The following is a 27,129-nucleotide window of genomic DNA, read 5'->3' on the forward strand; positions in this document are numbered from 1 at the left end:
TGATAATAGATGGGTGGTCCCATACTGTCCATTACTGATGACAATTTTCAACGCTCATATAAATGTGGAGTTCTGTCATTCAGTACTTATGTTAACAAGGGTTCGGACGCTGCCATGTTCGGCCTTCAAAAGGACAATAGCATGGACGAGGTGTCGCAGTACTTGGCAGGTCGATATATCAGCAGTGGTGAAGCTTTTTGGCGGATATTCGGGTTTCCGCTTCACCAAAGGAACCCCGCCATCATACAACTCGCGGTTCATTTGGAAAACGGCCAGCGGACTTATTTTACTGAACAGACTGCTGCTCAATTGGCGGCCAATCGAAAAGAAACAAGTTTGACTGTTTTTTTTAGGCTTTGCCAAATTGACACATTTGCCAAAACGCTTTTATACCCTCAGGTTCCGTCCAACTATGTGTGGTCAAAGAACACTTGGGTGCGTAGGAAGTCAGGTCAGGATGTTCAAGGACATCTCGGTGTCAAGTTTAATAGTTGTCTAGGAAGAGTGTACACTGTGCCTCCCCACCAGCATGAGTGTTTTCACCTTCACCTTCTCCTTCATGACGTTGTCGGCCCACAAAGCTTTCAAGACATAAGAACTGTTGACAGTGAATTATCTGACACTTTCCGCGAAGCCTGCTTCAGGCGCGGACTTTTGGAGGACGATTCACAATGGGCCGCCACTATGGCAGAGGGCGTTTTGTTAAAATCCCCTAAAAGACTAAGATCGCTTTTCGCTATTCTACTCCTATGGTGCGACTTGGGTGATCCCGCTTCTTTATGGCTGACCTACAAAAATTACATGTCTGAAGATTTCCTGCATCAGGTTCACTTGCTAAATCCATCGATCGACGTCGAGTACAGTGACCTCATTTACAACAGAGCGCTGCTTGAAATCGAAGATACTGTTCTCAATATGGGCGGGAGTGCGTTGCCAGTGTATGGACTACCTTCAACAAACCGGGAACGCCCAAACACACTGTCTTCCGATTTGCTGCGTGAGACATGTTATAATGTTGACGAACTTGCCCAGTACATAGCAAACAATGAGCCAAAGCTCCTTCCAGAACAGAAGTTCGCTTACAACTCCGTTATTAATTCTGTCCGGGACAAAGCTGGGGGGATTTTCTTCCTCGACGCTCCTGCAGGAACTGGCAAAACGTTTGTCACAAAATTAATATTGGCTGAGATTAGGCGAACACAAGGCATTGCCTTAGCTGTGGCATCATCTGGAATTGCGGCTACTTTGTTGCCAGGCGGCAGGACAGCTCACTCCACTTTCAACCTTCCGCTTGACTTAGCGAAGACGGACACACCAATTTGCAACATCAGTAACAGCTCAGATCAAGCAGAAGTGTTCAGACGATGCAAGCTTATCGTTTGGGATGAATGTACAATGGCCCACAGAGGTGCTCTTGAGGCGCTACATAGATCTCTGAGAGACATCAAAGACTCTACAGTTCCCATGGGAGGCATAACACTTCTTCTTTCAGGGGACTTCAAGCAAACACTGCCAGTTATTCCCAAGGGGAATAGAGCTGATACAGTACGTGCGTGTCTTAAGTCATCTGCATTGCTAAGACATTGTTACAATTGTGAGAACAATAAAACAGCTTTTTCAGGGCCACCTCACATTCTATTGTTACCCACTTCTCAGAGTGCTGCAACGCTCTAGGCAAGGCTTTCTGTCCAGTTGCAAATTGATTGGTTGGTTTTCAACTTATAGCAATCTTTCCCTCAATAATCATAATTGAGTAGAATCATCAACAGTACTTTAAAACAATTAAGCCCCGAGCAACGCCGGGCACTTCTGCTAGTCTATACTATAAAAGGCAGATTTTCTCTGTGTGTGTGTATGTTTAAAATTCATACATTTACACAATTCCAAATTTCTTCCATTAAACAATCGCAATTAATATTCTAAATACAATAAGTTAGGTCACTGCGTCATTTTTTCACTCCAAAAAATTCCTAATAGCGAATAAAATTCTTAAAACTACACAAGTAAACATTTTCTCCCTAATAAAATCTAATTTCCTCTTTCTAATACAAATCCTTTCAACTCCTACTTTCTCTTAATGAGCCTTTACGAAAATTCCAACAACAAATACAAAAATAAAGGAAGGAGAAAAAGAAAACTATTGCAGTATCAAATCACATTTCGATACTGTAATGACAGATACTAAAAGTACATACAAAATTACTTTGCCCCTCTAAAATTAACTATTTCTATTCCTCTTACACATCGTTTCAATTGCTACTTTCTCTTATGAACGTTTACGAATGATCCAAGAAAAAAGACAAAGAAATGAAGGAGAGTGAGAGTCAAATAAACAGACACACTGCCAATCATACGTAAATACACATATATATGTACCTATGGTTACCAATGACCTCATTCTAATTGGCGGGAATTATAAGTTTACTTTCCATTTCTAACATCGTCATTTACCAGCAAGACATCTTTCTCAAATACAATCAACAAACATTTATTCCCTACAAACTGTGAGTTTTTTTTGAAAATCTTTTCGTAAATCTTGAGATTAACACCCGCATCATTACCTACCTAACCCTAACAAACCCTAACCCTAACACTAGTGAAAATCGTACGGGTGCTAATCTGAAAATTTAACAATCTTTTTTAAAACACTTTTGCTTACTAACATCTTTTTTATTTAGTGTGTGTGTTGCCCATATATATATACACACTTAAGACTTAGTTGTGGGTTGGGAGTTTGATCGGCAGAGGTCATTATTATTATTATTTATTTATTATTATTATTATTTTAAATTTTTCCCACAACGGCGGCTTCGGGCAGGTGGAGAATAGTCGATTATATTGACCCCTGTGTTCAACTGGTACTTATTTTTTAGACCCCGAAAGGATGAAAGGCAAAGTCAACTTCGGCGGAATTTGAACTCACACACTCATACATACAAATATGTCATTCTCTTCCAAATACAATCGACAGTCAAACATTTATTCCTTACAAATTGAATTTTTTTAATATCTTTCTTGAAACGCATTTACTTACTACCATATATAGACACAGAATACACATTAATACACACATACATACAAATACCTGTCATCTTTTTTTTAGTGTGTGTGTGTGTTGCCCATCTTAATATATAATGCTGAAGTTCTGTACTTACTAACATTTTTTTAATTAGTGTGTATGTGTGTGTGTGTGTTGCCCATATATATATGCACTTAAGACTTAGTTGTGGGTTGGGAGTTTGATCTGCAGAGGTCATTATTATTATTATTATTATTATTCAGATTAACACCGGCACGATTTTCACTAGGGTGTTAGGGTTACGGTTTTTGGGTCAGGGTTACGGTTTTAGGGTTACGATGAGGGTTAGTCTTACGGTTATGGTTTTTGGGTTAGGGTTACGTAATCGTGCGGGTGTTAATCTGAAAAATCACCGAAATGTGAAAACTACCGACCCTCCCATCTGTTATAACTTTTGTTGTTCTGTTTAATATGTACATAGATTATGCCTCCGTTTAAAAAGACAGCAACAGACTGCAGCAATTCACCACATTCCAGAAGTTACTTTGAACATAATGCAAAACGGTGCATCATCATCTACTGCCCAATCTGATAGAATTCTGGCAGAACTGTGTAGCAACAGATCACCAGCAATTGCTTCATCACAAATTGCCGTCCTACCTCCTGCGAAAAGGAATTACCCTGATATATGTAATCAAGGCAGCGCAAAAAGTTGTTTTGCACAAGCATTTGTATAGCCAATTAGACGGATGAAATTTACGTACACTTAATAATGTTACACAAAACAGCCTTCAGACTTCCCCTATTAATTTCGTCTTTTGAATTATGAACATATTTACATCATATGGGTTTTTTTCATTGTAAGGCTTTCTTTTTTAGTTGATTTTCACCTAGCAAGACTTATCGTAGGTGGCGTAATAAGTCACACCCGGACAACGTCGGGTTATATTGCTAGTATTATATATTATGACATTTATTTCAATTAGCTATTATACATTTTATTACATTAATTAAGAAAATAATTATTTAACAAATAATTAAATAATTAAATTAAATTAAGAAAATATGAAGTACGCCATAATAGTAATTTAATAATCTTGTATAATTTTAATTTATAAATACCATGTAAGATACTCCTCCAGCTGTTTATGACTGTCCAAGATCATCCTACCCAGAGTGAGGTGGGACATCGATGTCTTGCTGGAGTTCAGCATCTTGATCAGGCCAACCAAGGTGGACTCCACTATGTGCAGCAGTAGCATGTTGTCAACAAACAGATCTACAATACTTCTGTCCACCATAAACTGACGGATGCCAGTGCCAACAGATTGGGCAAACACACCCTCCAATGCTGGGGTGGCATGCTTTCTTTACACATGGTTGTAATGACTGGCTACTGGCACTGCTACCAGAAAATTGCCTGTGTTTCCCATGGGAAGAACTGGCCTTGATCGTCTCCTCAAACTGAATGGGCATGCATTGTGTCTTTCCTCGTGACATGCAACTTCAACTTGTAGAGGTTCACTGCTTGTCCCTTGATGGTGGCATCCTCAGGCTGGCACATCGCGCACCAGGAGTACAGGATTTTGACATTCTTATTAGTCTTTGACATAAGGACAAAGTAGTCCTCCATGTGGGGCTATGGGTTCTGAAACTCCTGGCTCTCAACTTGAGCAATCTCTGCCTCACCCACAGCCATTGTAGACTCCCCAACAGACCCTTCATCCTCAGACTGAACAAAAACGTCTTCACCTTTCATAACGATAAGCGATAACTTGATAAGCTGATAATGTACACTGCTGTTGCTGACAGTGTAAGACTGTCTGTAATGTGACAACATCATAAGTGAACACAACTCAAAACTGCAGAATTACACAATGCTGCTCAGCTAGCTGCTGCTGTGTCGGCCAATCACGTCTTGTCCCATGTACACATAGTAAGCCAATAGTGTGCCTGATGGACTCTTCAAAACACACCCACAACAGACAGGAACGAACATATGAATTTTATTAGCAGACTTAAAGTTAGCAGAAGCTAACTGGTCTACTAACAGTTTCCAAAATTAGCAAAACGCTAATCCACTAAATGAAAAGTTAGCTTCGCTAATTAGTTGTTAACGCATTAGTGGAACTATGCCCACCACTGCCGCTGAGGTTGATTTTTCCTTTTGAGGTCAATAACAGAAGTACCAATTGAGCACTAAGGGTCAATATAATCCACTCACCCTTCCCCCAAATTGCTGGCCTTGTGCCAAAATTTGAAACCAATATACATGTAACTATTTTCAAGTAAATTATCTCGAAAATGTAATAATGATTTTCTTACCTTCTTTTGTAGCAATAGTGTTCACCTGAATAGACATCTGTAGAAAAACTGCTGTAAAAGATTAATAGATGTTAGGCACTGAGTGTAAAGCTAATATGACATACATAATATAACCTAATATGATATGCATAAAATATAACCTTATCATACATATAACATTATATGATATACATAGTATATAATGCTGTAATATTTATTATACTGTATCTTTTTATTTTATTTGTTTCAGTCATTTGATTTTGTCAAACAAATCAACCCTAGGACTTATTTTTATAAGCCTAGTACTTATCCTATCAGTCTCTTTTGCCAAACCGCTAAGTTACGGGGATGTAAACACACCAACATTGGTTGTCAAGTGATGGTTGGGGGACAAACACAGACACACAAACATATACACACGCATATATACAACAGGTTTCTTTCAGTCTCCATCTCCCAAACCCACTCACAAGGCTTTGGTCAGCCTGAGGCTATAGAAGAAGACACTTGCCCAAGGTACCATGCAGTGGGACTGAAACTTGGATCTATGTGGTTGGTTAGCAAGCTACTTACCATACAGCCACTCCTGCGCCTATGTTACAAACTGTGTAAAAAGTTTGGAAACTATAATATTATTATTATTTGAAATAATAATATTATTGTTATTGAAGCAGTCTGAACTCTAGCCTATGCAGTAGGAGTCTGTTGCTGCAAATGCTTGTCTCTCTGCTAAGTCATCTGTAATAAGTTGTATACCTCAGGGCACAGGTCTAGGCCCATTATTAGTTATCATCACTCCATCAAGTAAAGGATCACAAGCAAATCCTGGGAACAAGGGGTGTAGGTGGTGTACTTGCATCCCCTAAAAGTTTTAGGTGGTGCAAATTCAAAATTTGCACCCCCTACATACTTTGCCAGGTTTAGAAAATAATGTCTAAAAATTGATCTGTAAAATGTTGCTTGAAGTTAGATTTTTTTCTCAAAACAAAAACAAAGGACAAATATAAATTTTTAATAAAGTCCAAAATGTTTACTGAAGCTGGTCATAAAATTCTCAAAAGAATTCTCTAGAAAGATATACTATTGAACTAAAGCATCATCAACATCAAAATTAAGAATATATAGCTATAGCAGCAGCAACAACAACAGTATTACCAACAGTATAGACACTCCTCAAAACTAGCACAATTGATGACCTATTAAACTCCACAATGAAAAGCCCTTCACTGTCTGGCTATCCACATTCATCATTTTCTCTGAATATTACAAATGACCCATCATCATCATCAATCAATGCCATAATATACTACTACTACAACCATAACCACTACTACTATCATGCCTTCCTTCCCACCATTGTCCATCTCAATTTCAATGTATACCACACAGCTCCATGATAAATCTGCCAACTCTAAATAAAGTAAAATCCATAAACACTTGATACCCCAAAATATACCAGTTTTCTCAATGCAAGAAACTAACTGCAATTTCACTCATTTACCTGGAACAAAACACGCAATTTGTACAAGCAACACAAGCCAATGCCACCACCAGCCTCCTCCACCACTTGCATGTGATTTTTCAAATTGCTACCTTCTGTGCAATTTTTTAATCAGTTTGTTTGTTTCACTGTATGTGTGTGTATACACATACATTTACATGGTCTGATCAATAAGTTTCCAAACTGTTGCTATAATAACTAAGCTAAAGGACGCAGGGTGAAGTCACTTGGCACAGAATGACCTTGAACTCTGTTGTGCATGCGCACTAAGTTTTAACATTTTAGCTCACATCTGCTGTTTACAGCAGTACTTGCAAGGAAGGTGTGTAGTGTAGGATCATTGCATTGACCATGACAATACCTGCTCAGAGGCCTATGCAAAGTTTTCAAAAAGTGTCTCATACCAAATCTTCAGTGATAATGGACTGAACTGAACTATAACTAATCAGCACATCCTCTGATAACTCATGGATGGTGATTTGACAATTTCCTCTCACAGCTGCATGCACATCTGTGATGTTTTTCTCAGTTATGCTGGTTATGGGTCTTCCAGAATGTTTGTCAATATTGACATTTTTGGGGGCCACCTTGGAAATGTCTGAACCACTCATACACTTTCTACAACTTTGTGTAGGCCTCTAAGCAGGTATCACCATGACAACTTTCTCTGTCATGGTGAATGTAATGATCAAACGCTACACATGTTCCTTCCAAGCACTGCTGTAAACAGCAGAAGTGCGATAGAATGTTAAAACTCAGTGTGCATGCACAGCAGAGTTCAAGGTCAATTTGTGCCATGCAGCTTTACTCTGAATGCTTTAGCTTCATTACTATGGCATCAGTCCGGATACTTATTGATCAGACCTCATATATATATAGCCAAGGGAGTAGCAGAAAAGAAGTTCAGCGACTTAAAGACCAGAGAACTGAAGTATTTCAGATTGCAAGCTAGAGTGTGAGAGAAAACTATGATGTCATAGGAGAGAAATGTATCTGCATGGATGATGGTGCCCTTGTGTTTAATGATTCTGCAAAGAAAGAGGCTTGGAGAAGCCATTATGAAAGACTGCTGAATGTGGAGAATGAATGGGAGGAGAGTTTGCCAAAGGTTGACCCAATTGAGGGATCAGCTATCTGAATTGACAGTACCCAGGGAGATAAAGCAATTAAGGATATGAAGACAGGGAAAGCTGCGATGCTTAAAATATCAGGCAGTGTGGGTTATGGTCTTATCACTTGCATCATAAATCAAGTAGTTCATGAAGGAGTCATGCCCAATGACTGGTGTAGCAGCACCGTAGTCAACTGCTACAAGGGGAAAGGTGATGCTTTACATAGAAATAACTACAGGGGTATCAAATTATTGGATCAGGTGATGAAAGTTACTGAGAGGGTCATAGCCCAACTAATTATGGAGAGAGTTAGCCTAGATGAGATGCAGTTTGGTTTTGTGCCAGGTAGAAGCACAACTGATGCTATATTTCTGGTAAGGCAACTGCTTGAGAAATACCTAGCCAAAGATAAACCTCTGTACTTAGCTTTTGTTGACTTGGAGAAAGCCTTTGGCAGGGTCCCCTGATCCCTTATTTGGTGGTCAATGTGGAAACTGAGGATAGATGAGAGGCTGGTAAGAGCTGTACAAGTCCTGTACAGGGATGCTGTCAGTAAGGTGAGGGTTGGCAATGAGTATAGTGAAGAATTCCGAGTAGAAGTAGGGGTTCACCAAGGATCAGTCCTCAACCCCTTTATATTCATTATAGTCCTCCAGGCAATAACAGAGAAATTCAAGACAGGCTGCCCTGGGAGCTCCTCTATGTTAATGACCTTGCTCTAATAGCTGAGTCACTGCCAGAACTGGAGATGAAGTTTAGGGTGTGGAAGCAAGGTCCAGAATCGAAGAGCCTTAGGGTTAACCTAGCAAAAACCAAAGTTTTAGTAAGTAGGAAGGCTGTCAAATCACAGTTCCCTTCAGGTAGATGACTCTGCTTGATCTGTAGAAAAGGCGTGGATAGAAACTCCATACGATGTACCCGGTGTATGCTATATCAAAGGAAAGCTAACCGGGAACATAGTTTTTGTGTGTGGCAGATGCACTGGGGCAATAAACACTGACGGTGTACAGAAAACAAGATTCCATCAGATGCCAAGGGGAGAAACTAGAAGTAGTTAATAGCTTCCACTACCTAGGTGATCAGGTCTGTGGTGGGGGTGGTTGCTCTGAGAGTGTAGCAACTAGAGTAAGAATAGCCTGGGCAAAGCTCAGAAAGTTCCTACCTCTGCTGGTGACAAAGGGCCTCTTGCTCAGAGTGAAAGGTAGACTGTATGAGGTATGTGTGTGAAGAACAATGCTATGCGGCAGTGGAACATGGGCCATGACTGAGGACTTGTGTAGGTCTGAAAGAAATTAAGTTAGTATAATCCGCAGGATGCATAATGTCAGTGTGCATACACAACAGAGTGTAAGCACCTTGAGAGAAAGGTTGAATATAAGAAGCATCAGATGTGGTATGCAAGGGAGATGACTGTGCAGGTATGGTCATGTGCTGCATATAGAAGAGGACAGCTGTTTAAAGAAGTCTTACACCCTAACAGTGGAAAGAACCTGTGGAAGAGGTAGACCCAGGAAGATATGGGATGAGGCAGAGAGGCACAACCGTCGAACATTGGGCCCCACAGAGGAAATGATTAGAGACCAAGACCTTTGGAGATATACTGCAATTGAGAAGATCCAGCAAGTAAAGTGAGATCGCAGCCATGGCTGATACTAATGTAGCATAACCAGCCCATCTAAAAGTAACCTTGAATCGTTGGGTGATACGCTGTGTTTGAGGAGACCTGTTGAATCAAGTGAAATTGTAGTTGTGGCCACTAAAGTGAAATCGCAGCCACGCATGTCCGGCCGTTAAGAATACCCCTGATGTGTCAGGCAATATATGCTTGAGAAGACCTACTGAGTCAAGTAAAACCAATATCGTAGCTGTGGGCAGTTCCTCCTGACTGGCTCCCATGCTGGTGGCACGTAAAAAGCACCATCTGAACATGGTCAATGCCAGATTCACCTGACTGGTTCCTGTGCCGGTGGCATGTAAAACGCACCAACCAAACGTGGCCAATTACAGCACCCCCTGACTGGTTCTTGTGCTGGTGGCATGTAAAAAGCACTATCTGAACATGACCGATGCCAGTACCTACTGACTGGCCCCCATGCTGGTGGCATGTAAAAAGCACTATCCAAACGTGATTGATGCCAGGCCTACCCAACTGGTTCCTGTGCTGGTGGCACTTAGAAAGCACCCACTATACTCTCGGAGTGTTTGGCGTTAGGAAGGGCATCCAGCTGTAGAAACATTGCCAGATCATATTGGAGACTGATGCAGCCAATGGGTCTCCAGACCTCAGTCAAACTGTCCAACCCATACCAGCATGGAAAACAGACGTTAAACAATGATGATGATGATGATGATGATGATATATATATATATATTTCTTTTTCTTTTTCTTTTCTTTTACTTGTTTCAGTCATTTGACTGTGGTCATGCTGGAGCACCGCCTTTAGTTGAGCAAATTGACCCCAGAGTTTATTCTTTGTAAGCCTAGTACTTATTCTATTGGTCTCTTTTGCTGAACCGCTAAGTTACAAGGACGTAAACACACCAGCATCAGTTGTCAAGCGATGTTGGGGGGACAAACACAGACACAAACATATCACACACACACACACATACATATATAACGGGCTTCATCTAGTTTCCATCTACCAAATCCACCCACTAGGCTTTGGTCAGCCTGAAGCTATAGTAGAAGAAACTTGCCCAAGGTGCTACACAGTGGGACTGAACCCAGGACAATGTGGTTGGTAAGAAAGCTACTTACCACATAGCCACTCCTGCACCTATATATATATATATATATATATATATATATATATATATATATATATATATATATATATATATATATATATATACACACACATATAATTTGTAGAAATACATAAATCTGGGGTTTAGCTTTAAAGTGTTTCTTCAGACCTCAAACACTGCTGACCAGCAAAGAAACCCCAAGGTATCCCCATAAACCGGCCCCCATTATAAGATATATATATATATATATATATATATATATATATATATATTCATATAAGTTAGCATATATATATACTTAGATATATATATATGTTTTATAAAAGAGTTGAATGAAGATTTGTCCTTTAATTGGAGTAGTTTCCAAAAGATTTCTAATGTTGATTCTTCATACTTTGGATTTACTGTGTAAAATGGCAGAGATATGAATAGTTATATAAGTATATTAAGTATATGATTTATGTTATATCAGGTCATCCCATAAGTCCTGTCCGTTTTTACCTTTTTTTTAAATTGAATGAAATTTAATGTTATTTTAGAATGTCTAATGGAATTAAAAGTTATTTTTATGCATTTATGTACATTTAAACTAATTGATTATTTTACAGAATAATAGAATTAAAATTTCTTTGATTAAAAACCTTTCCACCATGGAAGTATCCAAAGAGCATTTAAGGCACATAATGCTTTATGAATACAAAAAAAGAAAATCTGCAGCCAAAGAGACTCGAAACATACACTCAGTTTATGGGAAAGAATGCTTGAATGAAAGAACTTGCAGAAGATGGTTTGCAAAATTCAGAAGTGGAGATTTCAGCCTTGAAGATGAAGATCGAACAGGACGTCCAGTTGAGTTTGATGATAAGCTCCTTGAGGTATTACTTGAAGAAAATTCTGCATTATCAGTTGAATAATTGGCAATAAAGCTTAGTTCAAACCATACAACTGTTCATTGTCATCTTCAACAACTAGGAAAGCTTCCTAAACTTGGAAAATGTGTGCCTCATGAATTGTCCAAAAGCAACTGCAAATCTCGAGTTGATATCTGCTCTTCTCTCCATTCTCGTGAACTCGTTTCACCCTTTTTGGATAGACTTGTGACTGGTGACAAAAATGGATCTTCTATCAAAATGTTAAACGTCGTAAACAGTGGCTTGGTATAAGGGAAAAAGCTCAACCACAACCGAGAAGAGAATTTCATGGGAAAAAAGGTTCTTCTCTCTATCTGGTGGGATTGCAAAGGAGTAATTCATTTTGAATTGTTACCACCTAATGCAACGATTAATGATCAAGTCTACTGTCAGAAATTAGAGCATTTGAACCAAGCTTTGAAGGAAAAAAACTCACTTTTGTGAATCGAAAAGGAGTGATGTTTCATCAGGACAATGTGCGACCCCACACTGTAAAGATCACATCACAGCAGACCGAAGAGCTTGGTTGGGAAAAAATTCCTCATCCACCTTATTCTCCCGACCTTGCTCCTTCAGACTACCATTTGTTTCGTAGTTTACAGAATTATTTGGGGGACATAATTTTCGCAAGCCAGGAGGAGGTCAAAACTGACATTTCAGAGTTCTTCGCTTTGAAGCCAAAAGAGTTTTACATTGATGGGATTAAAAGGCTTGTAAATAGATGGAAGGAAGTCATAGATAATCAGGGAAAGTGCATTGATGATTAAATTTCAATTAAATATAACATTCAGTTAGATATAACATTTTGTGTTTTTTTATTCAAATATTTATAATATATTTAAATATTTTTCAAATATTATAATTTTTATATATATTTTTCTGTAATGTATATTTGTTTTTTATAATATAATAATATATGTTTATACCTGCATCATCATCATCATCATCATCGTCGTTTAATGTCCGCCTTCCATGCTAGCATGGGTTGGACGATTTGACTGAGGACTGGTGAAACCGGATGGCAACACCAGGCTCCAATCCAATTTGGCAGAGTTTCTACAGCTGGATGCCCTTCCTAACGCCAACCACTCAGAGAGTGTAGTGGGTGCTTTTACGTGTCACCCGCACGATAACGGCCACGCTTGAAATGGTGTCTTTTATGTGCCATCCACACAAGAGCCAGTCCAGGGGCACTGGCAACGATCTCGCTCGAAAACCCTACAAAGGCCAGTCAGGCGGTATATATACATATATATATGTCTGTACGTATCGTCGTCGTCGTTTAACATCCGCTTTCCATGCTAGCATGGGTTGGACGATTTGACTGAGGACTGGTGAAACCAGATGGCTACACCAGGCTCCAATCTGATTTGGCAGTGTCTCCACAGCTGGATAAGCTTGATGCCCTTCCTAACGCCAACCACTCAGAGAGTGTAGTGGGTGCTTTTACGTGTCACCCGCACGAAGGCCAGTCAGGCGGTACTGGCAACGGCCACGCTCATCTCGCTCGAGAAACCTCATGTGTCACCCGCACAAGAGCCAGCCCAGGGGCACCAGCAACGATCCCGCTCGAAAATCCCACAACAACCCCACACAAGAGCCAGTTCAGGGGCACCGGCAACGATCTCGCTCGAAGAAATTTCATGTGTCACCAGCACAAGACCCAGTCCAGGGCAGGCGCACTGGCAACGATCTCGCTCGAAAAACCTCATGTGTCACCCACACAAGAGCCAGCCCAGGGGCACTGGCAATGATCCCGCTCGAAAGACTTCATGTGTCGCCCGCACATGAGCCAGTCCAGGGGCACTGGCAACGATCCCGTCCCGCTCAAAACATTTCATGTGTTGCCCGCACATGAGCCAGTCCAGGGGCACCAGCAACGATCTCGCTCGAAAAAAAAAACAAAAAAAAACCTCATGTGTCACCCGCACAAGAGCCAGCCCAGGGGCACTGGCAATGATCTCGCTCGAAAGATTTCATGTGTCGCCCGCACATGAGCCAGTCCAGGGGCACTGGCCACGATCCTGCTCGAAAGATTTCATGTGTCGCCCGCACAAGAGCCAGTCCAGGAGCACTGGCAACGATCTCGCTCCAGAGATATCATGTGTCGCCCACACATGAGCCAGTGCAGGGGCACTGGCAACGATCCCGCTCGAAAGATTTCATGTATCGCCCGCACAAGAGCCAGTCCAGGAGCACTGGCAACGATCTCGCTCGAGAGATATCATGTGTCGCCTGCACATGAGCCAGTGCAGGGGCACTGGCAACGATTCCGCTCGAAAGATTTCATGTATCGCCCGCACATGAGCCAGTCCGGGGGCACCGGCAATGATCTCGCTCAAAAAACCTCATGTGTCACCCGCACAAGAGCCAGTCCAGGGGCACTGGCAACGATCTCGCTCGAGAGATATCATGTGTCGCCCGCACATGAGCCAGTCCAGGGGCACTGGCATCGATCCCGCTCGAAAGATTTCATGTGTCACCCGCACAAGAGCCAGTCCAGGGGCACTGGCAACGATCTCGCTCGAAAGATTTCATGTGTCGCCCGCACATGAGCCAGTCCAGGGGCACTGGCATCGATCCCGCTCGAAAGATTTCATGTGTCTCCCGCACAAGAGCCAGTCCAGGGGCACTGGCAACGATCTCGCTCGAAAGATTTCATGTGTCGCCCGCACATGAGCCAGTCCAGGGGCACTGGCATCGATCCCGCTCGAAAGATTTCATGTGTCTCCCGGACATGAGCCAGTCCAGGGGCACTGGCAACGATCCCGCTCGAAACATTTCATGTGTCACCCGCAACTTCATGCACAAACCTTTATATAACTATATATGACAAAAAAGAAATTTTTTTGAATAACCAGATCTATGTATATATCATGTCAATATTTTTAATTTTTCCAGTCTCCTAGCAGATATAAACTAGACCATTTTTCCCGTTATTTATTATCTTCCCTACACTAGTCAACTTTCGATATTTAATTTCTCTAAAATTATTCTCTAATCTTTTTGATATATTTTTTCTATATACCATTCTATAGATTTTTTATAGTTTTACCCCCTAATCTTCATATAATTATTTATTATTCTTATAATTTTTATACTTTTCTTTTATTGTCGTATTAACTGCCTATTAGTATCTAATTTTACTGCTTTAACTATTTTCTGTTAATTATCTCCTATATTTTACTCTTTTACTTGTTTCAGTCATTTGACTGCAGCCATGCTGGAGCACCACCTTTAGTTGAGTAAATCGACCCCAGGACTTATTCTTTGGAAGCCTAGTACTTATTCTATTGGTTTCTTTTGCCGAACCGCTAAGTTACGGGGACATAAACACACCAGCATCGGTTGTGAAGCAATGTTGGGGGGACAAACAGACACACAAACACACACACACACAAACACACACACACACACACACATATATATATACGACAGGCTTCTTTCAGTTTCTGTCTACCAAATCTACTCACAAGGCTTTGGTTGGCCCAAGGCTATAGTAGAAGACACTTGCACGAGGTGCTATGCAGTGGGACTGAACCCAGAACCATGTGGTTGGTAAGCAAGCTACTTACCACACAGCCATTCCTGCACCTGTATATATATATATACATACATACATACATACATATATATATATATATATATATATATATATATATATATATATATATATATATATATATATATATATATATATATATATATATAATTTACATAAGGGCATTTATATTATATATATTTATGGGAAAAAATTATGGGTTTTTTTCCTTATGAGGTTTTTTCACACTGACTACTTGATAAATTCTTATAAAGATTTTATCCTCATATTATATTATATATAAATATATATATATATATATATATACTTTATTTAAAAGCAGCAGAAATATAACAAAAAAACCGTTACTCTGAGTTTCACGTTCCCGTTCATCGGAATGAACGGGAACGTGAAACTCAGAGTAACGGTTTTTTTGTTATATTTCTGCTGCTTTTAAATAAAGCATATTACTCTACCTCTGGTATTTGAGTACTCTTTTTTCCACCTTGTTGTACATTTCATGTGCTTACTCCGGTATATATATATATATATATATATATATATATATATATATATATATATATATGTGGGAGAATGTACGAAAAAAAACAACAGACGAGGACAGGTGGTGTAAACAACAAAAGGATGTATTAGTATGACGCTCAGGAATATGGAAAGTCTTTAACGTTTCGAGCTACGCTCTTCAACAGAAAGAATACGGAGAAAACAAGGAGAAAAACATGGAGAAAAAAATTGAATGGTGTTTGGTCAACGATCTATATATAATTAAAAAATATAGACATATTCCTATATATACACCCCTATACGCTTATCCGTATGCCAGTAACAGATTTTACTAGTGCACACATGCAAGCAAATGGGTGATTGAATTCGAATATAGGCAAGTCAAGATGTTTACATATATACACACATGAGGCACAGGAGTGGCTGTGTGGTAAGTAGCTTGCCTACCAACCACATAGTTTCGGGTTCAGACCCACTGCGTGGCACCTTGGGCAAGTGTCTTCTACTATAGCCTCAGGCCGACCAAAGCCTTGTGAGTGGATTTGGTAGACGGAAACTGAAAGAAGCCCGTCGTATATATGTATATATATATATATATATATATATATATATATATATGTGTGTGTGTGTGTGTGTGTGTGTGTATGTGTGTTTGTGTGTCTGTGTTTGTTCCCCCACCATCGCTTGACAACCGATGCTGGTGTGTTTACGTCCCCGTAACTTAGCGGTTCGGCAAAAAGAGATTGATAGAATAAGTACTAGGCTTCCAAAGAATAAGTTCTGGGGTCGATTTGCTCGGCTAAAGGCGGTGCTCCAGCATGGCTGCAGTCAAATGACTGAAACAAGTAAAAGAGTAAAGAGAGAGTACAAACCGATGTTAAAAAAAACATATAGACAAGCAAAATTTCATATATGCATACATATCAATATATATAGAGACATAGGATACATATTTGTCATATATATAAAATGTCTTTCAGTTATGATAATTAAATCATATAATTAAAATGAATTATTTTTAAATCAAAAAAAGTTACTATGTTATTTAGTGTAATAAGAGAGTATATAGTGTGATGTTAAATAATATCAAACAACATTATTAAGGATAATAATTAGCTATTTTAAGTGAATGAAAAGGAAACTGGTCATGTGTTTACATGAAAAACGTTTCCATCCCTTGTGTTTACGAAGGTTTCCATTCATTTACATTATTTTATAGCTTTCTTCAAGGCATAATCTACAGATTTTTTTGTTAATTTTGTAAGAAGGTGCAGATGATAGAATTTTCCAATAAATTGAGAAATCAATATTGTTTTTTTTTTTTTTGAGGTGCCAAATTTATTTTGAAAGTCCAGTACTGTTAACTTTTCTTAGGTCCCTAAAGGTCGATTCGTGGTTAGAAATTTGCGATTTGATCCAGTTTTGCGTGCATCCAATATAAAGATACTTAGAGGAATCCTGTGTTATAACTGTTGCTTGGTATACAACATTTTTTCTTTTACAATCTCATTTGGGTTTCTACAATTGCAATTTGTATGTGTGGGTGATGTGGTGTTCTTTGTAGATTTTGTTGATTTATAAATGTTGTGGTTATTAAGAGAATTCATATTGCTATTAGGTTGTTCTGAAAATAATGGCCGATTTCAGAAACAATTTTATTCTGGAAAAATTAACAATAGAAATGTTTTGATTAGTCAAAGTATGAGCTGTGAACATTTATGCATCTCTGCCATCAATCAACGAGATTATTTATGCTTTGTTGATAAAAACTTATTTGCTTTCATGCTAAGAAATCTTTGAAAGCTGATTCCACCTCTGGTTTGGACCTGAAAGTTTTATCACTTAAAAACATGTTTAAATGCTTAAAAAAATACAGTCAATGCGTGAAAGGTCAGGAGCATGTAGGGGGGAGGGGTAAAGTCTTGTATTCCAAGTTTGTGAGTTTTTGCAGTGTTATTCTTGCAACACATGGCTTTGCATTATTGTGGAGCAGAATTGGGCCACGCTGATTCACCATTGCAGGTCACATTTTTTACAAGTGAGCATGCATTTCAGTGAGTTGATTCCAGTAAAACTTGGCTGTAATGCTCTGATTGGCTTCCAGAAAGCTGTAATGGAACAACACCAATTACAGACCACCAAACAGTCACCATAATCTTTTGCTGATGCAACTTTGGCTTTGGGAAATGTTTGGGGGACTCATCATGACCAAGCCATTGACCTGATCATTTATGGTTATCATAATTGATTCAATTTTCGTCACAAGTGACTATTTGGTCAAGAAAAAGATCATTGGTGTTTCGCAGAAAGAGCATTGAGCACACTTCAAAACGCTGAACTTTTTGATTTTCATTGAGCTCATGCGGTACCCATTTATCAAGCTTTTCCACCTTACCAATCTGAGACATTTCTAAGTACCAAGTACCTGAGACATTTTTCTGACACTTTGAAGTGGGTTTTGTTCAACAATTACAATTGTTCATGACCATTCTCTACCTTCTTCATCTTCAAGGCTCACTGAGGAATTTATGAAACCACCTTAGTACTGTTTGATCACTTGTAGACCATGCTCTGTTGATATTGGCAGCAGTTTGGGAGGCATTGTGCCCAAGCTTGAACTCATGCAAGAAAAATAAGTGAAGGTCTTTTTTTGTCATGTTCATAATTAAAGGTGCCTATGCTTCAGGAATGTTTTAACCAGAAAATTATTAAAGAGCATACATCAATTATTAAGTATGTTGAAATTCACCTGGAATGTAATTAAAATACTATGATAAAATTGCATTTCAAAACACAACACTTAGATGACCATTATTTTTGGAACAACCTTATAATTGTACCATTATGTAGTTTGTTATTATTTTTGTATGTTCTAGGTTCAGTTTTTGTAATCTTATTTTCATAGAGTTGATCTAATTTCATGTTATTAACTGAAGATATTATCCTTAAAAGGTTGAGAGAAACTGAAAATCCAAATCTGATATGTTTATTATTAAATATTTTTGCTTATCTGGTGTTTTTAAAGTTTTTAGTAATAATCTTTCTGATAGATTTTATAAAGTTTGTCTTTAAATGTTTAGCAAAGGGAATTATTATCCAAATGGTTTTATCATTGTCTACCTTGGTTGAGCATTGATTTGTATTCAAGAAGCTATTCTTTCTCATGCATGGTATTGATTTCTTTTTTATTATGTTATTATTATCATTATTAATTATATCATTATAGTTATTCTTATCCTTATTGTTAGTTGTCTTATTCTGATTATCCATGTTTTTCTTGATTGTTATTTTTATGCTCCTATTAGTATATTTACTTATATAGTTAGGGTTTACACTGTCAGTATTTATGGGGTTATTTACCTTAGTGTGGTTAGAAAAATGATGATTTCTATGATTTTTATTCATATTATAAATTAAAATTCATTATATGTTATAGTGTTATATGTTATAGTGTTTATCATGCTTAAGATTATTTCTATTATTATTATTATGATTGTCCTGTTTACCATTACTGTTATGTATTGGGAGTTTTCATTATTTTTGTTATGAGAGTATACTGTTTCTTTATAGGTATTTAAGTTTCTAGTTTTAATTTTACTATGTATGTTAACACAAACAGTAACCACCCACACAATATTATAGAAAATCTGAGTACTAACATAAAGAGAAGAATAAATTTGCCATAACAAAGAAGTATTTAATAAACACAAAGACTATTACAACATAGCATTTAAGAAGGCAGGATACAAATATAAAATTAAGTATATAACAAGAACCACGACACGAGTAAAAATCATATTAAAAATAATTACATAAATAATAAAGTTAAAACTAGAAACTTAAATACCTATAAAGAAACAGTATATTCTCATAACAAAAATAATGAAAACTCCCAATACATAACAATAATGGTAAACAGGACAATCATCATAATGATAATAATAATAATATAAATAACTTAAGCATGATGAACACTATAACATAACTAAAATTCATAATAAGAATAAAACTTTAAAAACAATCTTTGAAAACTTTGATTCTTAAAATGAATTTATTGTTTTTCTGTACGAAGCGAACGTCTAGCGAACTGAATAAATATTTTATCCCATATTAACAGCTAATCTCCTCCGTTTATGAAAAATACGATTGAATTTGTTGAACTTCATTCTATAACTTAAATGATATACTTAATATATATATACATATATATAATAGAGTTATTAATATTTCTAAGTCTCTCTAAAGGAGACTACAGCAGCGGTACTGGAAATTAATAGTTATCGCCAAGCCAACATGGCAGTCCCAAAATTAGGACGAATGCTGCCGTGAATTAGCTCCAAGAGGCCATCGCCTCTAGCTAGTTATGTGACACACGAAACCTGTGTCCTTTATAACCTTCGAACAGGGGAGGTCAGCAGCTTCCCCTTGCTGGTTTGGCATCTGCAGACTAGACTAGTTTCAGGGTATTGCCCCTTGTCAATGCAGAGCAGCCGAGCCCCAGCAGGCATCGCTACTGACTGTCTGTAGGAAGGTTATTTATCTAATTTCAGTGGAATACATCCACTGGTTTTCAGAAATAGAGTTATTAATATTTCTAAGTCTCTCTAAAGGAGACTACGGCAGCGGTACTGGAAATTAATAGTTATCGCCAAGCATTCGGCAGCATTCGTCCTAATTTTGGGACTGCCATGTTGGCTTGGCGATAACTATTAATTTACATATATATACATACACATATACATACATAAACATGCATATATATATATATATATATATATATATACACACACACACATACATAATATATATACATATACACACACACATATATATATACATATACACATATACATATATGCATACACACGCATGCACACACACACACATGTATGTGTATATATGAAGAATCGTACAAAGAGGGTGGTTGAGGAGAGGTTGAAAGGGCTGGATGAGAACCTAGAGTGTTTAGGTTCATTAAATCAATGAAAAAGGATGGAAGAGATGTTGAGGGAGAAGGATGCATGAGGGGGAGTGATGGAAGGTTGAATTTTAGTGAGAAGGACAGGGGAAGAGTTTGGAAGAAGCATATGGAGGGAATTATGAATGAGGAGAATGAATGGGATCAGAGGGTGGAAGCTGCTGTGTTGAAGGGGCCAGTGGGGAGGGTTAGTTGGGAAGAAGTAGTGGAGGCAATGAAGGAAATGAAAACAGGAAAGGCAGCTGGTCTATCAGAAGTAAGTGTGGAAATGATAACTGCAAGTGGAGAGATAGGAATTGTAATGATGGAGTTCTGCCAGGGCGTGCTGGATGGAAGGGGAATGCCAGGTGTGGTGGTACCGTTCTTCAAAGGAAGGAAGATGTGGTGAGTTGTTAGGTATATAGAGAAGTATGTTATTGGAGCATACAATGAAGATAGTGGAAAAGGTGTTGGGCAGGAGAATTCAGAAAGGAGTGGACGTGGATGAGATGCAATTTGGTTTTATGGTGCATCAGGAATCTGTGTTGTCACCAGTGTTGTTTGCAATAGTGGTTGATGTGGTGACGGAGAGTGCAAGAGAGGGATTGCTGATGGAGATACTGTATGCAGATGACCTTGTTCTGATGAGTGAGACAAAGGAGGGATTGAGGGAGAAGTTTTGGAAATGGAAGGAGGCATTTGAAAGTAAGGGTTTGAAGGTAAACCTCGAGAAGACAAAGGTGATGGTGAGTGAGGTGGAAGGAGAAGTGTTAGTAAGGTGGATCCATGTAGTGTATGTGGGAGGAGGGTAATGGTAAATGTGTTGTGTATGAAATGTGAGAAATGGATTCATGGGAGATGTACAAAAGTGAAGGTGACCACAAGACTGGCAAGAGAGTTTGTTTGTGGAAGATGTGAGAAAGGAGCTGGAGTTCTGGTGAAGTCAGTGGAAACACTAAGTGATGTGGTGGAGACAGTGAGAGGGTTTTGTTATTTGGGAGATAGGGTGGATGTGAAGCAGCTGTGGAGCATTCTTATATGGGAAAAGGTTCTCATTAAAGATGAAAGGAAAGGTCTATAGGAGTTGTGAGAGCTGCAATGCTGTATGGGAGTGAGACATGGTGTCTGAGGGAGAGAGATAGCTTTTGATAGGAGACTTTAAAATGTAGTATCCAAACTTTGTTTTGGGTATGTCTCCAGTAGCGTACCATGAGAGCACATTCACCACATACAACTACCAGGTTTCATCTGCGGTTCTGCACTTAGGTTGCAAGATCTATGTAAGGAATTTCTTGGTGTACATTTAGCGTATTTTAAATAATTGATAGGGAAAACAGAGTGTACTATAAACTTTATTTAGCCCAATGATCATTTTGGCTTACATCTTCACTGCTTCCTCATGGGTGGGGAACGATATAAAGGAATTGAATGCACCCCAAAAGACACTTCATCAGGTTACATAATATGTTACAGTGTTATAATATATACCTTTTGCTACTGTGAGAGAGACAGAAAGAAGGAGGGATCAAAATTGAGGCCAGTAACAGGTGTGTTACTGTAGAGGTGATATATGGTTAACCAGTCTGAGGGATAGAGCAAGAGAAAGAGGGAGAGTGGAAGAGAGCAAGAATGCAACAGAACAGGAGAAAGATGGTGACAAAGTAGAAAGGCATTCTCTCAAGATACGGAGTCAGATTATAAATGGTAGGGTATTGCCGAGGTGTATGAGTAGGGAGGAGAGACTTCACATGAATGCAAGGAGTGTGGGGATGGGGGTAAGCAGTGACTGATAAAACCTGGGCATATAGAGGGGGCAGGGGACAACTGATACAGTGAGGACAGGATTGGAAAGTAAGAGATGAGCATAAGCATAGTGCATGAAAATAGGAAATGTACAGAAGATGAGAAATGTAGTTTAGTTTGTTGGGGTAAGAGTGGTTGTGTGGTAAGTAACTTGCTTACCAACCACATGGTTCCGGGTTCATTCCCACTGCGTGGCACCTTGGGCAAGTGTCTTCTTCTAAAGCCTCAGGTCGACCAAAGCCTTGTGAGTGGATTTGGTAGATGGAAACTGAAAGAAGCCTGTCGTATATATGTATGTATGTGTGTGTCTGTCTTTGTCCCCCCAACATCGCTTGGCAACCGATGCTGGTGTGTTTATGTCCACGTAACTTAGCGGTTGGCAAAAGAGACCGATAGAATAAGTACTAGGCTTACAAAGAATAAGTTCTGGGGTCGATTTGCTTGACTAAAGGCAGTGCTCCAGCATGGCCGCAGTCAAATGACTGAAACAAGTAAAAGAGTAAAGAGTAGGATGTGGATAAACTTTTATTGTTGTTACATGCAGGTGGAACCCACAGTGCTTCTAGAACTCAGCTTCGCTGAAGTGAGTGGATCTTCTCTAGAGCCTCATATCACTAGACATCTCGGTCCATTGTCATCTCCTCCGTGAGGCCCAGCATCCTGAGATCGATCCTCATCACTTCATCCCAAGTCTTCCTGGGTCTCCCTCTTTCACAGATGCCATCCACTTTCGGCACTTCTTTATGCAGCTGTACTCATTCATATGCATCACATGTCCAAACTAACGTAGTCTTCTTTCTTGCATGTTGCATCTGATTCCTCTAATGCCCAACTTTTCTCTCAACACACTTGCACTTTGTTGTACATGCACACTGATGTTGCACATCCAGTGGAGCATACTATCTTCATTCCTCTCTAGTCTACACGTGTCTTCTGCATTCAGAGCCCATGTCTCACTACCATGGCGTATAGCCATTTGTACACAACATCATACAATCCACCTTTCACTGAATGAAGGTTCTTTTGTTGCCAACAGAGGTAAAAGTTGTCTGAACTTCCTCCATCCTACTCTTATTCTAGAAACAGTACTTTTAGAACATCCTCCACCATGACTAACTTGGTCACCTAGGTAACAGAAACTATCCCCAATCTCAAGAGAGCCACCTGGGCATTTGAGAGAGTCTAATTCTCATGTGTCCTTCGTGCTTATTGTTCCTATGTATCTGCCACATATGAAGACAATTTTATCTGCTAATCTACCTGTGATTTCACAAGACTGCTTAAGTGTTCAAAGCTTCTACAAACTGAGCAGGCCATTTCCCTGACAGCAAGAGAGTCTTATCTGCTTTCTTGCTAACAACTTTTGTCTTTACTGGACAAACTTTAGGCCCCTTTAATTCCAGGTTTTGTTTCCATACCTGGATTTTCTTCTCTAATTCAGCTACAGATTCTACAATAAGAGTGAGGTCATCAGCATATAGTAGCTCCATGGGCGTTCCATTTTGAATTCCTCTGTTATGGCCTGGAGGACTATGATAAATAATAGTGAACCTAGAACTGAGCCTTGGTGGTCTCCTACTTGTACTTTAAATTCATCACTGTATTCCTGGCCGACTCTCACCCTACTGACAACACTGCTGTACATGGCTTGTCGAGCTCTAACAACCCCCTCATCTACTCCTAACTTCCTTAGAGACCACTAGATAACAGAGTGAAAGACTTTGTCAAAAGCTTTCTCCAGGCTGACAAAAGCCAAGTACAATGGCTTACTTTTGACCAAATATTTTCCCTGCAGCTGTCTCACTAGAAAGATAACATCTGTAGTACTTCTCCCAAGAACAAAACCAAACTGCATCTCAACTAGTTCAATTTTATTCCTAATCAAATGAGCTATAACTCTCTCTGCAACTTTCATGACCTGGTCCAGTAATTTGATACCTCTGTAGTTTTTTCTGTCTAAGGTATCATTTTTTACCCTTGTAGCAGCTAACTATAATACTACTACATCATTCATTGGGGATGATGCCATCCTTAATAACTTGATTAACTATACGAGTGACTAGGCTATATCTTACACTGCCAGATATTTTATTCATCTCGGCAGTGAATGCCTTATCTATTACACTGCTGTCAACACTGATGGCTGGCCCTTCAGTTGATTCTATATTTAATGTGGTGTTATGAGCCAGGCTGCGTTGTGGAGAAGGACCAGAAGTGAAGGAGTATGCATGTCCTGTCGGAAGTGGGGCTGTGGGTCCCACCAGAAGGGCTGTGGTGGGCATGCAGGGTCGGCGAGGTGTGAGCAGTCAGTTGGTAGTCGATAACGTACACGAGCAGACTTGTTAGATGGTATGGTGGAAGATAGAACACGTGAACATTTTGAGCAAACCCTTCCATATAGATAGACGGTACAGCGGCAGACAGAGCACATGGACGTTGAGTGACCCTTCCAGATAGACAGGTAAGATTGCTGTAATTCTCTCTCTGCTTCTGTCTTTTTCTCCTTCACATCACATGCATTTTCCACATTTAGTAACCTTTCATAGAGATACTTCTATGCATCTTCCATGCATACCATCACCCATTCACACATTTCTCACCCACCACATTTCTATTTTCTCTGATACACCGCTTTGCAAACCTGAACGTCTCACACCTCTGATCCTCATGCTGTAGAACATTGGCAAATCTCTTACCTTCTGTTATTCCAGTTGCTATATAAACCTGTCACCTAGCTTTCCTTCTGGCTACTTGATAAAATTCTCTGCTTCCACCATTTTCCCAATCTTTCCAGGCCTGTCTCTTTGCTTTTATAGCACTGTCTACCTCTTTGTTCTACCACCATATCACCCTCAGCCTAGCTGGGATTGTGCAACAGCCACAGATTAGGTCTGTATCCCTCAGTAGATTGTCCCACAGGAACTTCCAATTATCCTCTAAGCTATATTATGTCCCCAACTCTTCCACCTTTTTATCAGAAGCTTCTATTAGGATATCTCTGAATTTCCATCTGTTTGCTGGGTTTTTGAGCTTCCATAATCTTCTTTTCCAGAATGATTTATTTCTCCGAGTCTTTCCAGTTCTAATTCTGAAATCACTAACTAGTAGCCTATGTTGGGTTGTACACTCTTCACCTTGGAAAGACTTTGCATTTACAAGTATCTGTCTATCAGGTTGCTTGGCCAGGAGGTAATCAATATGGCTAATGTACCCCACCAAAATGATAAGTGATTAGGTGGCTTGGCTGGTTTCCTGAAGTTGATGTGGCAGATCATGAGATCATTTGCATCACAGGACTCTAACAGTCTTGTTCCCTCCTCATTCCTACAACCAAAGCCATAACCACCATGGGGTATCCATAGGGATGCTGTCCAACATGCTCTTTGAAGTCACCAGCCACAATAACAAAATCTCTGTCATTCGTTGTTGGAGTAGTCTGCAAAAGGACCTCATAAAATTGGTCCTTCTGGTCATCAACCAGCCCAGACTAAGAATCATAGGCAGAGATAAATGTAACTGTTAATTTATCTATAAGTGTCAGCTTAATTAGCCCATCACATACTCTGGCTACCTCAGTTACCTTATCTACCCACTTTTCTACTAACTATGCCTACACCATCCACGAATATATATCTATAACTATATCTGCCTGCCTACCTGCCTGCTTGATGGCCCGCCCGCCCGCCCGCCTGCCTATCTAGCTAGCTAGCTAGCTATATATGCACACATATGAATATGCATGCATACATACATGCATGCATACATACATGCATGCATACATACATATAAGAAGAAAAAAGGGGTTTACAAAAACCAGGCCAATATAAATAAAGCACACAGTTTTAAATGAATTTGGTTAACTATATCCAACAACCAGACACCAATAAATGCAAGTAGAAAACACATCCAAGGTAATGCCTCATGTATGACAAGTAGATCCAAATATCGTTTAGGAGAATTTCAAGAATAGGTATAGAGAAAATCATTCTGAAATGGTCATGAGTAGAGATTGACCAACTGGATCTCAACCACACTACTTGAAAGATGACAACAATGCATGGTGCTATCCACCCTAAAGTGAACATATGCAGGTCATACATGAAGAGGTGTAAAGGTGGATGTGGCCTGATTAGCATATGGGAGTGCATTGACAGTGAACAAAGAAATATAACAGAGTATTTGGTAAACATTGAACAAGACCTGCTACAGTATGCTGCTAATACAGAAGGATTTACTAACAATGGAGTTGAGAGTGGTAGTGAATTCCAATCACGAATAGCCAACAAGGGAGAAGAAACACTGCTCAGCATGGAATTACATGGTCAGTTCTACTATAAAATTAACAACTTAAAAATCAGGAAACATCATGGATGTGGCTCAGCAAAAGTGACCTTAAAAAGAAGACTGAAAACCTAATCATCACTGTTCAGGACACCAGGTATTGAATAGCAACTCAGTGAAAAAGGATATATACCACACAAATGCAACAAACCTTTGTAGAATGTGTGGAAAGAAGGTTGAAAGCGTGACTCACATTGTTAGTGCTTGTGAAAATCTTGTGCAGAAAGAGAACAAGTGCAGATATGACAAGATAGCCCAAAATCTTCCCTGGCTGCAGTGCCAGAAGTATGGATATGAGATAATGGAATGTATACACCAGAAAAGTTAAGGGACGAAAATGAGAAGCTAAAAGTCCTCTGGGACT

General features: G+C 39.2%; 1 protein-coding gene across 8 annotated transcripts in view; it reads right to left on the reverse strand.

Moving 5' to 3' along the window:
• Positions 1 to 27,129, reverse strand: part of LOC106874300 (uncharacterized) — a 377,625-nt gene that overhangs the window by 254,067 nt on the left and 96,429 nt on the right. For 7 of the 8 annotated variants that reach the window (XM_089364247.1, XM_089364245.1, XM_089364252.1 and 4 more), the window contains one exon: positions 5,345 to 5,395. In XM_089364247.1, the coding sequence (XP_089220373.1) occupies positions 5,345 to 5,395 (51 nt within the window). The remainder of the gene's footprint in view (positions 1 to 5,344; positions 5,396 to 27,129) is intronic. The other variant, XM_089364246.1, reaches the window with a different exon arrangement.

This window comes from Octopus bimaculoides, chromosome 16 (genome assembly GCF_046866305.1).
Source record: "Octopus bimaculoides isolate indiv1 chromosome 16, ASM4686630v1, whole genome shotgun sequence".
Classification (NCBI taxonomy): Eukaryota; Metazoa; Mollusca; class Cephalopoda; order Octopoda; family Octopodidae; genus Octopus; species Octopus bimaculoides.